Raw genomic sequence first — 12,843 nt, forward strand, 5'->3', positions numbered from 1 at the left:
ACTCTCAGCGCGGCTACACACGATCTTCTCCCGCCGCGCTACACACGATCACTCATCAGCGCTCTACACACGATACTCTCCAGCCGCCTACTACACAGATACTCACCGCGCTACACACCGATACTCTCCGCAACGCATACACACGATACTCTTGTGCGCTACAACACCGATCCTCTCGCGCCCGCTACACACCGGATACTTCTCGGCGACCGCTACACACCGATACTCTGCAGCGCTCTACACACCAGATACTTCAGCGCGGCTTACCACACCGGCCAATTCTCTCCGCCACGACATACACAACACGATACTCCTCTGATGCGCTACACACGGATACTAATCAGCGCTCATATATACTACACACGATACTTCTCACTGCTGCGCTACACACCGATACTCTACAGCGCAAGTACACACCGGATACTTCTCAGCGCGCTGACACACCGATACTCTCAGCCGCTCTACACACGATACTCTCAGCGCTCTACACACCGATACTCTCTTATATACACCTGATACATATATAATTCAGCGCTCTACACACGAATACTCTCAGCGCACTTCTACAACACCGATCTCTCTGTGCGATAGCACACGATCTTATCAGGCTCGATATATACACACCGATACTACTCAGCGCGCTACACCCAGCATACTCTTCAGCGCTCTACACACCGATACATCTCAGCGCACTACACACGAACTCTCAGGCGGCACGCTAACACACCGAATACTCTACCAGTGCCTCATACACACCGATACTCTCAGCGCTATACTCACACCAATACTCTCTGTGCCTACACACCGATACTCGCTTCAGCCGCCTGTACACACCGATAACTCTCTGTGCGCTACACACCGATAACTATCAGCGCCTTACACACGATACTCTCTTGTCGCTACCCACACGATACTCATCAGCGCTCTACACACCGATACTCTCAGCAGCTCCGTTTTATAATGCAAATTATTGCACTCTAATGCCGAATTTCGGCGAAAAAAAAGAAGACCTATCGTGTAATTTACCGCCGAGCGGATGCGGAATCACGTGAAAAATGTCTCGCCGCCGTCGGAGAGAAAGCGCTTCCTGTGGCCGCCGATAAATCCGTGGCGGGGCGCAGGCTTAAATAGACGCGTGGTTAATACGCCTGCCGCCAGCGCGCATCAAGTCCGATATATCATCGATTTCTGGTGCTACGGCGTTTCTGCCACGCTGCCTCGTGCGAGAAGCGCCGTGTATGCGTGCGTGCGTGCGTGCATGCGTGGCGCGCGCGTTTCTGCTTTGTCACTCCCCCGTAGTATTAAATAGAGAGAATATATGTAGAAACCCGGTTTGCGCAAATTTGCCCATGTTCAACCCGCTTAGGTCCGAATATCGAAATTAGCCGATGCGGAATTTGCGAGCTGTTATGTATCCTATGAACTCGCGTTACGAAGCGAATATTCACGTGTATATAGGTTACGGAACTCGCCAGAAATTTCTCATGAACATAATCTGCAGTTCGATAATGGAAGTTAATAGGAAAGCGTGATTTGCTTTACGGAGTTCTGCGGTACGAACTTTTTGCCTGGAACAACTTCACTACTTCCGTAACGCGGGGGGGGGGGGTGCTGTACTACTATTGCTGCTGCTGCTACTGATCATACTACTAACACGGTACGCGCGATCTAGGCACGTGTGTGGAACGGCGCGTGTAGTAGTAAACGGGGTATAGTTGCACTTTTCTCTAATTTATGCTAATAATATGCCAAAGGAGAAGAAACATTCTATTTTCTCTATTATTGTCGAGTCCATAGGACAGTAATTAATTAGTGCGTGTGCGCGCGCAGATAGGCGGACGATAAAGCACGGATATAGCTGGCAGCAGCACGAATGTGAGTGAAATTCTCGAATGAGATTCGTATCGTGGAGTGGAATTCAGCTAGCCTCTTTTTTAAACGTCGGAAGTATTTCTTTCTGATTCTTTTTTTTCTGATATATTATCGATTTCTGGTGCTACGGTGTTGCTGCCTCATGCGAGAAGCGCCGTGTGTGTGTGTGTGCGTGCGTGCGTGCGTGCGTGCGTGCGTGCGTGCGTGTGTGGCGCGCGCGTTCCTGCGCGGAATAGTTATTTCATTATAATTATGTAAGCTGTATGATATGAACACACTATAGTTATCTGCGCGCTTTGGTTTAGAATTTGCTTATGCGTCAGGCGGGCGTGCAAAATCCAGGTTTCTTACCGTGACGTATATGCGTTAGTGTAAAGATTCTCTCATGCATATTTAAGGAAAGATTATAGCCAGTTTTGCAAAATTTAACTCATCTTTCAACTACAACCTTTAAGGGTCGAAAATCAATATATGCATACAGCATAAAAATGGGAATTAAAAAAAAAAATCTCCGACACGCGTTTCGTGCGGGTTTTTATGTAATATCGACCGAAAGCCCGCAGAGACGTGAGGCTGAGAGTCAGGTCTAGTCTATACACCTCTCGAGAAATTTGACTTCGCATCCACCACGTTCCTACAGAACGTATCATAGTCGGTATGTGGTGGTCGCGTATAGATATTACAAAAGATTACCTTCAATGTTTTCTAACATCTGTAATGTATAGACGTTCAAACGACCACCGCATCTCTTGATGCTTCATTTAAGCGGACAGCTGGCTTACTCGATAAAGGAGGCATGCAACAGTAAGTCTCCTCAAATTGCACTATATGATGATATCGTCTCTAGAAAAGGCTTCTTTTTTTCGCTGAAATTCGGCATTAGAGTGCAATAATTTGCATTATGCACGCAAGTTAGATGATTCGTGGACGTCTAGAAAGCATTAGAAGTAAAATTGGCCTTGTCGTGTAGTTGTGACATTCCGTCAGGTGGCGTAGCCACAGTGACCGGTTTGGTCATTTTTGTGTTTGAAATGTGTTCAGACTACTTTGCAGAATTTCGCATCATAGAGCTGGCAAAAGTTTCGAGCGGAGTATAGAGCATGAATCTGTAGTTATTTAACATGAATAAAGTGTATGTTGTGTATGCGAAGTAACAGTGAGAGTATTTTTAATTGCTCGATGCTCACTCAGGCCTGCTGCCTATGGACGCCTTCTACTGTTGTACACCACTTAAAGGTCGGCATTTACATAGACACGGTCGTTGTAGTCGCGGTAGCTCTCGGCTCGCTATTCGAACTCCCAGTTTCACACGCGAGCATCTGAAGAGCAAATTCACAATGAAGAGCATCTTAGTTCTTCTTATGACGATGCAGTGGGCTGTGTGCGCGTGCCTGGCGATATTCGTCTGCCTTGCTACACATTGGGAGCAATTGTAAGCCCGGATTGGGGCCGTGGTCTTTATTAGAGTCCCTTCTATATAAAAGGGACTCTATAGTGCTTATCATCGGTATTCAGCCATCGCACATACACCGTAATATCTTCCTGCTCAAACCTTGTGCACTTTGACGAACAACTGCTGTCGCTAATGGTAGGCTATATTCGATATACAATAGCGTACAAAGCATGCTGTGTGATATAGCGGTCGTAATATCTTCGTAATATATAGCCATTCTGGGTTCCCCTTCTGTTGCGGAAAATACTGATAAACTGTAAAGTTTCTCATGCCAGTGTCGAACCTTTCGTAACTTGTTCATCTCGCTGGCAATTTTAACGGATAGTTTCAACTTCCCGTGTGTATATTTTACCGTATATTTTCCATTTTTTGCGCTTCATGTTTTAGCGCGGGTATAAATGTCAAGTTGTTGAACTTACTGCATGTGCGCGTTGCTCGATTGAAACGTGAGCGCACGGAAGCTTTGCTTATCAGCGAGAGCAATCACGTCCATTCTCATTAGAATGAAACAATTTTTCCTATACTTAATTTGCCCAGTTAGTTTCGAATAAATTTGTGCGATCTGTGCTATGAGCTATTGGATGATATGGCAAGCTGTGAGTATTTTGTATTCGATGGGAGTTTTCTTTTGTCGGCCAGCAATATGAATTGCCGGCATGTTGATTTAACTAATAGAATGATCGGTTGCCTCAACAGGTTTATATGAATTTCGTCAGTTGATCCTTTAGGTTCTAGTTTTTTAGTGCGTGTTACGTAAACACACGGCATCTTGAAACTACTCTCTTCAGGCCGCTTCCGTTTTCGTGCATTGATTCTAGTCCATATAGATCACAGATCTGCGATCGCGAGTCCACAGCGATTTTGCTGACTATACGTTGAGAGCATGCAAACATATCATCTTACTGCGTAATGTCACGTTTTCAATGGCGTTTTTAGCGCTTGTGTGCACAGCAGACGGCGCTCTCACGTTGATCGGATTTTATTCTCGGCGCACGATCGCTAGGCGCGCTGGCGTCTGAAATTCTACAGCTCGCCCAAGGCAGGCAATTTTGAGAACACGGGTTTATGAGATTATTCGCGCAAGTACATAACGACTTTAGTTTTATGTTCTCTCTAGATGAGATTCTTGTCTCGGTGAAGCTGAAAGCCCGATATAGAATTGTTAAGAAAAGCGCGACGTTTTATATTCCTAAATAATTCGTCGGCGATGCGATTCCGTGGAAAGGGCTTGATCGAGCGTGGTCTAACTGTTTTAAGGAAATTTCCGTCTATACTGAGTGACGAGTCTATACAGTTTTTGTCTCAGCGCGGAAAAAAATCAGCGTTTAGTGCACAAGAAGATTTGAGAAAGTAGAGGTTTCGAAATAACGATATGCTGGTGTGCTGCAAGGAAATGAACTAATGCCTCAATTACCTGCTCCCTTTCCGTACTGGGATAGTCTTCCATACACGGCAACAATGCGCAAACTACGTTATGCACTTAAATATATTGCAAACATCACGCGAAATTAAATTAATAATAAAAAATACGTCAACCCAGCGCTCGCAATTCGCGCTCGTTCGCGGTATCCCGTCATGCATCGCGCGGAGAGCCCTGCTGCTTGAACTGGCTGCGGTATATTGAAAATCACCATCAGTATAAGAAGCCATCGGGGACTAGAACACTCGTGCAGGCGTCACGAGTATTGACCGGTGACGTGTGTCTGGGTGGAGAGAGCTCAGCTTCTCGTACTAGGCTCCCGTGCCTGTCACAACCTGGCACCGCAGAGCGGCGCCGAGTGAATCGCAAGATTAGACGCGACAAGGAGCAGTATTGCTTGAGTCGCAATTAGGTCGTTTAATGGTAGGTGACGGCTGTGATTTATGGCAGCGGCCGCTCGTGCGGGCAGAAATCGTTCCATGTGCAATGTAGCACCGCAACGTGCAGCACCGCGTTGAACTTGTAACTGTATAGCTGGAGACGGAGCGCTGGCCTCGGAAATCGACAGACATTCTTCTGTATTGTCGAGCCACGCCATCTTTAGTTAGCTGAGACATCAGGTGTTGCACGACTGTGAATGCAGTCAATGCCGGACTCGCAGAAATCATGCCGCGTAACTTACTGCATCATTACTGCACTGCAGCTTGGCTGCGCCGTTAAACTTAAGCTAGGGATATCGGGAGTCCCCTGGCCTCAGAAATTGACCGTTCGTATCGTCTCACTAGCAGCGTCTGCACTAACCGCACACTTCAGCTATCGCACAACTGTGCAATTGTTACCATCCACGCGTCTTCATGAACACATTATATATAAATTAGACTGTATACTAGAGAAGAGCTAATTAATTTATATTTTATAGGGGTCTAATTTTCTCACGTGCCCACTTGACACAGCGTGTGCATGAGATATGGTGGCATAATTGTATCATAAATGCTGTAATTTGTTGCAGATTGCGGCTGATTGCCCACTATTACCCAGTAAATATAGCGGCTCTGTAGCGTCGTTCGCGTCTGCGTAATGACGCCGATTTCCCACGAGATACATTGTCGCCGAGGTTATCCGCATCAATTTGGAAGAATTTTTTAACTTTTTTAGTTAACTTTCAAGAAAAAAGGGTTGATTATGCGGACGACATGTCCGTGCTCATCGTACGTCACCTGCGATTAACCAATCAGCGCCATCACTGCGCTATACTTCTGTAATTACCTTGTTTCTGCGATTGTGTTTTGCGCCGCGTCGTAGCCGCTTGCGGACGGAAGGCGACGCTTGCGTGCTGCACGCACTGCATCTATCTAATCTATCTGTTCAGCGCCGCGGTAATATTGCCGGGGCGTGTGCGTAGAAAGAGCGAGTCTGACATTTACGTAGCGGAGGTTCTTGACATCGCAGCGCTCGCGTGGCGCTTACATACATTATTGCATTTTATCCGCGCGCGTGCATCCATCAATCGGTTACCTGTTAACGTCGGTGGTCGAGTATCCCTCCAGGATCGTGTGCGTGTTCTATAATGCGACAGCCTCGCGTGATTTATGCCATTGCCGCACGATGGCGTATTTCTATTGGTTTTGGCTCTCTAATTTCTTTATAGATCAATAAATCATCCGATCGCCATTTGTCATTTTTTTCATCTTCATGTCGTGAAACGAAGAATATGGAATGAGGTTGGAGGCGATAAAATCCACTGTTTGCAATATATTACGCAATGAATAGCATATGTATAATGTTCGGGATGTGTGGTCATTCTAGAGACGTCCATTCGGAGTTCGTTGGGATGTGGGGGGCAATGGTTGAAACGTCAGCAATCAAAATGACGAATAAGTTTTGTTTGCTGAATGGGTTCAGCGGAGCTTATTGAGCATATTTGTCCTGTTACATTAGTTGTTTGCAAAAAAGATAGATATATTTACGTACACGTCGTTTGCACACGTCTGCGATGGAGGACTGAGCAGAACATTATGGCAGTGGCTTTATTCTTTGCGCGATTGTACGAATGAATGAATGCGATTGAAGCCATGTCGACCTGACATCCGCTTCTGGCTACGTTACCGTTCGTAGTAAATGGTTACTAGTCGAACGAAACTCGAAAAACGGTTTTTGCGTCGCCAATAAATAATGGATGTCATCAGACCGCTTGTGAGATGAAGGTAGGCAAGTTTATTTCCGCGCCGAAACTGTAATATTGATCACATCGGCCGGCCGTATCGCTATTTTGAGTCGCGTAGCGTAACGTACATGTGTTATCCCGCGCGCGCGCGCACGGCATGCCGGTGTCTAGACGACGATCCATTGTGCTCGGTGGTTGCGAGGCATTATACTTTCTAGGCAGTTTTAACGTCTAGACGATGTGCGCCCGGGATTGCGGGATCGACCGCGTGCTATATGCGGCATGCGTCGTCGGCCAGCTGTGAGCTCTCACATCCTGGACTGAAGTATAGCAGCGGCAGTAGCAACTGCGGTAGCGGTAGTAGTAGCAGAGGTAGCGACGGCAACAGCAGCGGCAACAGAGCAGTAGCAGCAGCGGCGGCGACAGCAGCGGCAGCAGCAGCAGAAGCAGTATCAGCACCAGTAGCAGCAGCAGTAGCGGCAGCAGCAGCAGCGGCAGCACCAGCAGCACCAGCAGCAGCTGCGGCGGCGGCAGCAACAGCAGTAGCAGTATCAGCAGACGCGGCAACAGCAGCGGCGGCGGCAGCAGCAGTAGTAGCAGCAGTAGCAACAGCATCATCATTATCAGCAGCAGCAGCAGCAGCATCATCATCATCATCATCATCAGCAGCAGCAGCACCGTACATGCTCACCACGCGTTACTTGACAGCGGGGATGCACGGCGCATTGTGACCACGTGGTGCATGCATCTCAGCATCGCTAGCGGGAGCGCTGCTATCAATTAGCGCGCAGCGGGCGAGTCAGTTCAGCGTCGACGAGCTACACACCACTACTTCACCCGCTACCGCCTGTCTCGTAGTCTGCCACGGCTCGAGAGATCGCTATTGTGTGCCTGGCTGCGCGCGACGCGAAGCGTTTCCTTTGTTGAGAATCCACAGTTTTAATGGCAGCGACGGCGACGATGGTAAGATCAGTGTGCGTTCGTGTGTGCGTGCGTGCGTGCGTGCGTGCGTGCGTGCGTGTGCGTGTATCTATTTACGCAAGTGTGTGCGTGTATCTATTTACGCAAGTGTGTGCGTGTATCTATTTACGCAAGTGTGTGCGTGTATCTATTTACGCAAGTGTGTGCTTGTACGTGCATGCGTGAGCGTCCTTATGTATGTGCGTGCGTACGTCCTTGTGTGCCTCTGCGTGCGTGTCTGTGTTATCCACTACGTCTTGCCATCTTTTATACGGGTCTCCAAAGGTTCACTAATTTCATCTATTGATGTGTGCGGGTGATTGGTGTATGTTGTGTGAATGCGTACGTGCGTAGGTACGTGCGCGCTTTTGTGTGCATGTGCGTGCGCATGCATGCATCAGTTTGAATCATGTTCAGATATGTTACAAGTTTACATGGGTGAGTCGTGTACGTAGTATATGACGTATATAGTGCTGTGTATGTGAGTGTAAATTCTAGAGTGTATGCGTGCGTCCATGCTTTTGTGCGCGCGTGTATGTGACCGTGTGTGCATATTAGTGTGGGGCATGTGTGAGAACATTGTCTGCGTAGGTGTACGTGCTTGTGTGCGTGTACGTGCTCGTGTGCGTTTGCGTGGCGAACAAGCGTATATAATTTGATCTGTTTTGAGGGGCATGCGTCATACTTTGGCGATGTAATCTTTGTCAGCCTCAAATCATGAGCGGACCAGGGTTTCTTGGCTTCAAAAATGTGAACTACTTGTGAACTCTGTGCGGCTTCACTATATGGCGTGCATGCGTGTGATCTACGCCAGGTGCCGTGTTCCAGGCATGCCTCTCACGAGCAGAAACATTTGTCTAGCGTGAAGCATCATTCAGTCCGTTGATTAATTGCTAGTTGTTCTTTTAGAAGAGGAATGCAATAGTCCATGTAATGAATGTGACACGTTAATTATAATGTAAAACGATATATAGGGAAACCTATTTTGAATCCTGTGCTCGTTGTTCTTTTAGAAGAGGAATGCAATAGTCCATATAATTAATGTGACGTTAATTATAATGTAAAACGATATATAATTAAACCTATTTTGAATATCGTGCCGTGGCAGATGTCACACCTCGTAAAAGGTGATGTTACTCTGCATGTCTAGCAGAATTCAGGATAGCGATGTAGTATATACTCATATAAAAACATAATACTATGAAGACATTTCACGTGGGGGCAAGTACACCGCCAACGCCCCCATTTTTAACGCATATCTACACAATTCCTGTGACGTCCACGGCACAGTTATATTGCATCAGTTTACGTCATCAAAATATCGAACGTTTCAATGCTGGGTTATCCGTTGTTCGAATCACTCACCTAATTATGATGGAAGTATTCACGGGAGCACAATGTCTATCAGAATATGGCGTAACCAAGCGCAATTTATGTTTGTAGTCATTTCTATTTGAAATTTCATATATAGTATAATATGCAGCGATTTTAAGTTGTAATAGTTCAATTTTAAAAATCCTTAGTTTTTAACTTTTTAGTATGCAATGTCAAATTGCGAGAGTGAGATTATACCAATTCTACTGGTTTCCGTGATGAGGCAATTAACGGTAGCTGCATGGTTAACGGCTAGGAAATCGCCGTATACTGATAACAATTCCGTGAACATTTTCACGAGGTTGATTATCACTCAGGATCAACGATTATATTAGATTGCATTTCGATTTTCAGCATTTGAAAGCCTCTTAGGCCCTTTAATGGGAACGAGCGCCAACTAGTTGTTACTTTTTTTCTTTCTAGGCTTCAGAAATACTTGCAATCGATCCAACAAAATGGGACAAACTCACTCCAAAGCAGGTAAGAATCAGTACATACTTTTCCAGAAAGCACTTGACGACCAGAGAAAATGTTGTCTTGTGTTGCATATAGATCTTTCACCAGCATTCTGCATGTCTACCCATCTTCCTACATTGTCCAGTGTAATAAATTCTTCTGGGTGCACTGCTTGCACTGCTGATATAAAATCACCTGACTTAAAAAACTGGAATTGGTATAAAGGTTTATTGTTCCTTGAAATAGTTATCATGAGATTGGTTCAGTTGGTTAGCAGGTGTGTTTGTTTTATACATCAGCGATTTCTACGTTTAACTATGTTATGATCAAATTCTGTTAGCTAATTCGCGTATAGTAGCTTAGACTGACTCTGTATGTCTTATCAACTTCGTGGGCTCGGTCACAGAAACGATTTCAGTTAGGCTAAGTGTACCTCATAACCGTACTAATTTTAGAATTTAAATTCTATTCGGTTGTCTCTAAGGTTTCATGCATATTTCCAGTAGCTCTGTAGAGCATGAGAAGATCGCGTGTATGTGTCGACAAACTGGTGTGTCGTAAACCTTGGATTTTGTTTTCTAGCGAGCCTTGCAGGATATTGCTCTCATGACAGAAGCTGTGAACAAGTACGAAGGCGAACTGCTGAAGTGGCAGGGTTCGGCTAGTCAACGTTACGAAGCCTGCAACAACGTAGAAGGAAAAACGTAGGCATGCGTAGCGCCCTTAGTTATGGCGTAACGTTGGCTGTTTGTTCTAGCTGCCTAAAATGTCTTTATGGGAGAATTTCGTAACGGCGTGCTCTTGGGAGCACTCGGAGTGTCTGTCAGCATCCATGCCATCGTGGTCATATAGTGCTGTGGCCACGCACATATAGAATATTTTGTAGCGGTTTGTGTAACAATAAGATAGCGTAGGGAGTTGGCTTCGCGAACTATGATGAATTTCGAATTATGCTGCCTATAAGGGGATATTTATAATTTACATGACAGTTTTTTCTCATTTTGTTTGTAAAATATTAATGAGATTCGCATTGATAGAGGTACGTGTGAATGAAGATTATTATTATATGGACTTTTAATGCTTTTCGTAAATTAAATATAAATTATACTATATAATATATAATATATAATATACTATACTATATATACTATACTATACTATACTATATAATTATACTATTTAGTATATACTATAAACTATAAACAATATAAATGATACTATATAGTATATACTATATACTATATATTATATACCACGGCACATGTGCTACTATCTACAACAGTGGTTCGATGAATTGCGTTGTTGCAGACAAGAGCTGCAGCGGCTTCAGGCGACGTGTCAGGACATGCTTGCGGAGGCTGCGCAGATGAAGGGTCTGCTCACCAATCGCAGACGCACGATCAGCACGCGCGAGGAGGCAGACGAGTGTCTGGACGTGCATTCACTGTCCAGTCTCAACGTTGTGCTGCAGGTGCGAACGCTGCGCCGCGCGTTTCTGGCTGCGCTGCTTGTTTTTTTTTCCGGAAAAATGTGTTTAAGAAATACTCCGCGTTCTATGTGCTGAAATTTATTTATTTTCTTTCTTTTTTTTTCTTTTTTTTATTATATTGATTTTTATTAATTTATTTACTTAATAAAGCTGTAAGGTGTAGCGGAAAGCTAGCTTCGATATACGATGATATCCTGCATATGTGATTACATGGTCAACCCTGTGTTAGCGGGCTCATCTGTAGAATGGCCGACTGTCATACTATTTGCCATTTTCCTTGTGTGGCAGCTATACAATGAAATCACCTCTATAGTATGGTCACCAATTTCCATGAAGCACACTTTTCACGTCTCCTATGAGTAGCAGTTATGGAATAAATATATCTCGGTAGAATACATTAGCATAGTCAAATGTCTCTATAAGGGTCAATTTCCGCTTATGTAACCCCCAAGTTTGACTGCATAACCTTTGGCAATCGTCGTTTAAATTATGGCATATATAAGGGGGAATTCTCCTTACTACAACTGCATTACTATGACTATAATAACTATAACTAATGCGGGTTTTTTGTGCAGTAGTGGTAAAGTCCCCTTTTCAGTTAATTCCCAGTGACACACAGCAATTTTTCGCGTTTTTGAATTTCTCAGTATGAATTTATCTGTTCGGGATTGGCTATCTATGGTGATCTCACTTTACGCCGAGCAACAGTCTCGTTCGTCTAGACGATTAATCATTTTGCTGGGTATTCACATTCGCAACGCATAGCCATTAAACATGTCTATAGATTTCTCATCTTGCCTTTCCGTAATCGTTCGATCAATGTAACGGCAAGAATTCCGCGTACGAGAATCAACTACGATCGTCCAAAATCCTCTAACGGTCGGTCACGTGTCGCCATCAGTTTCCAATCGATGCACTGCGAATGTCATCTCGTTATTTCATTTTCTGTGACGTCATTTCGGTACGGAAACGCGCGAAAACCGAGTAGCGCTGCATTGAGTGGCGGCGCCTTGGCTTCTCGCGGTGCGTGTTTGAATCACCTCTGCCTTTCAGATGGTGAAGCTGCTGCGTGAACAGGCCGCACTCTGCAACAACTCTCTGGAGAATGAGATGCACACGGCCATCAGTAACGCGGCCAACAGCAGTCACTCGTCGTGCGAGTCGAACAGTAGCCTCGCCGACCAGAGCCAGGACCCTGCCAGCTGCATGAAGCAGCTCAGAGACCAGCTGTCGGTGAGGCCATGGCGCAGCGAGATGTGCGCGATGAGATGTCACTGGCTTCGTCTGTCATTTCTATGGGGAAACCATGCAGTTTCGTATCGTAGCATTAAGAAAGAGAGAGAGAGAGAGAGAGAGAGCGCGAGAGAGAGTGAGAGGGTGTGTGTGCTAGAGAGAGAGAGAGAGAGATAGAGAGAGTGAGCGTGATAGAGAGAGAGTGTGAGAGAGTGTGTGTGATAGAGAGAGAGAGAGCGAGAGAGAGAGTGAGAGCGTGATAGAGAGAGAGTGTGAGAGAGTGTGTGTGATAGAGAGAGAGAGAGCGAGAGAGAGAGTGAGAGCGTGATAGAGAGAGAGTGTGAGAGAGTGTGTGTGATAGAGAGAGAGAGAGCGAGAGAGAGAGTGAGAGCGTGATAGAGAGAGAGTGTGAGAGAGTGTGT

General features: G+C 45.5%; 1 protein-coding gene across 1 annotated transcript in view; it reads left to right on the forward strand.

Moving 5' to 3' along the window:
- LOC106814654 overlaps nt 1-12,843 on the forward strand; it is an 86,395-nt gene that overhangs the window by 60,884 nt on the left and 12,668 nt on the right. The window contains exons 15-18 of the mRNA XM_014819003.1: nt 9,667-9,723; nt 10,282-10,403; nt 11,008-11,170; nt 12,242-12,421. Coding sequence (XP_014674489.1) covers nt 9,667-9,723; nt 10,282-10,403; nt 11,008-11,170; nt 12,242-12,421 — 522 coding nt within the window. The remainder of the gene's footprint in view (nt 1-9,666; nt 9,724-10,281; nt 10,404-11,007; nt 11,171-12,241; nt 12,422-12,843) is intronic.

The sequence above is a fragment of the Priapulus caudatus genome, unplaced genomic scaffold (genome assembly GCF_000485595.1).
Source record: "Priapulus caudatus unplaced genomic scaffold, Priapulus_caudatus-5.0.1 Scaffold27, whole genome shotgun sequence".
NCBI lineage: Eukaryota > Metazoa > Priapulida > Priapulimorpha > Priapulimorphida > Priapulidae > Priapulus > Priapulus caudatus.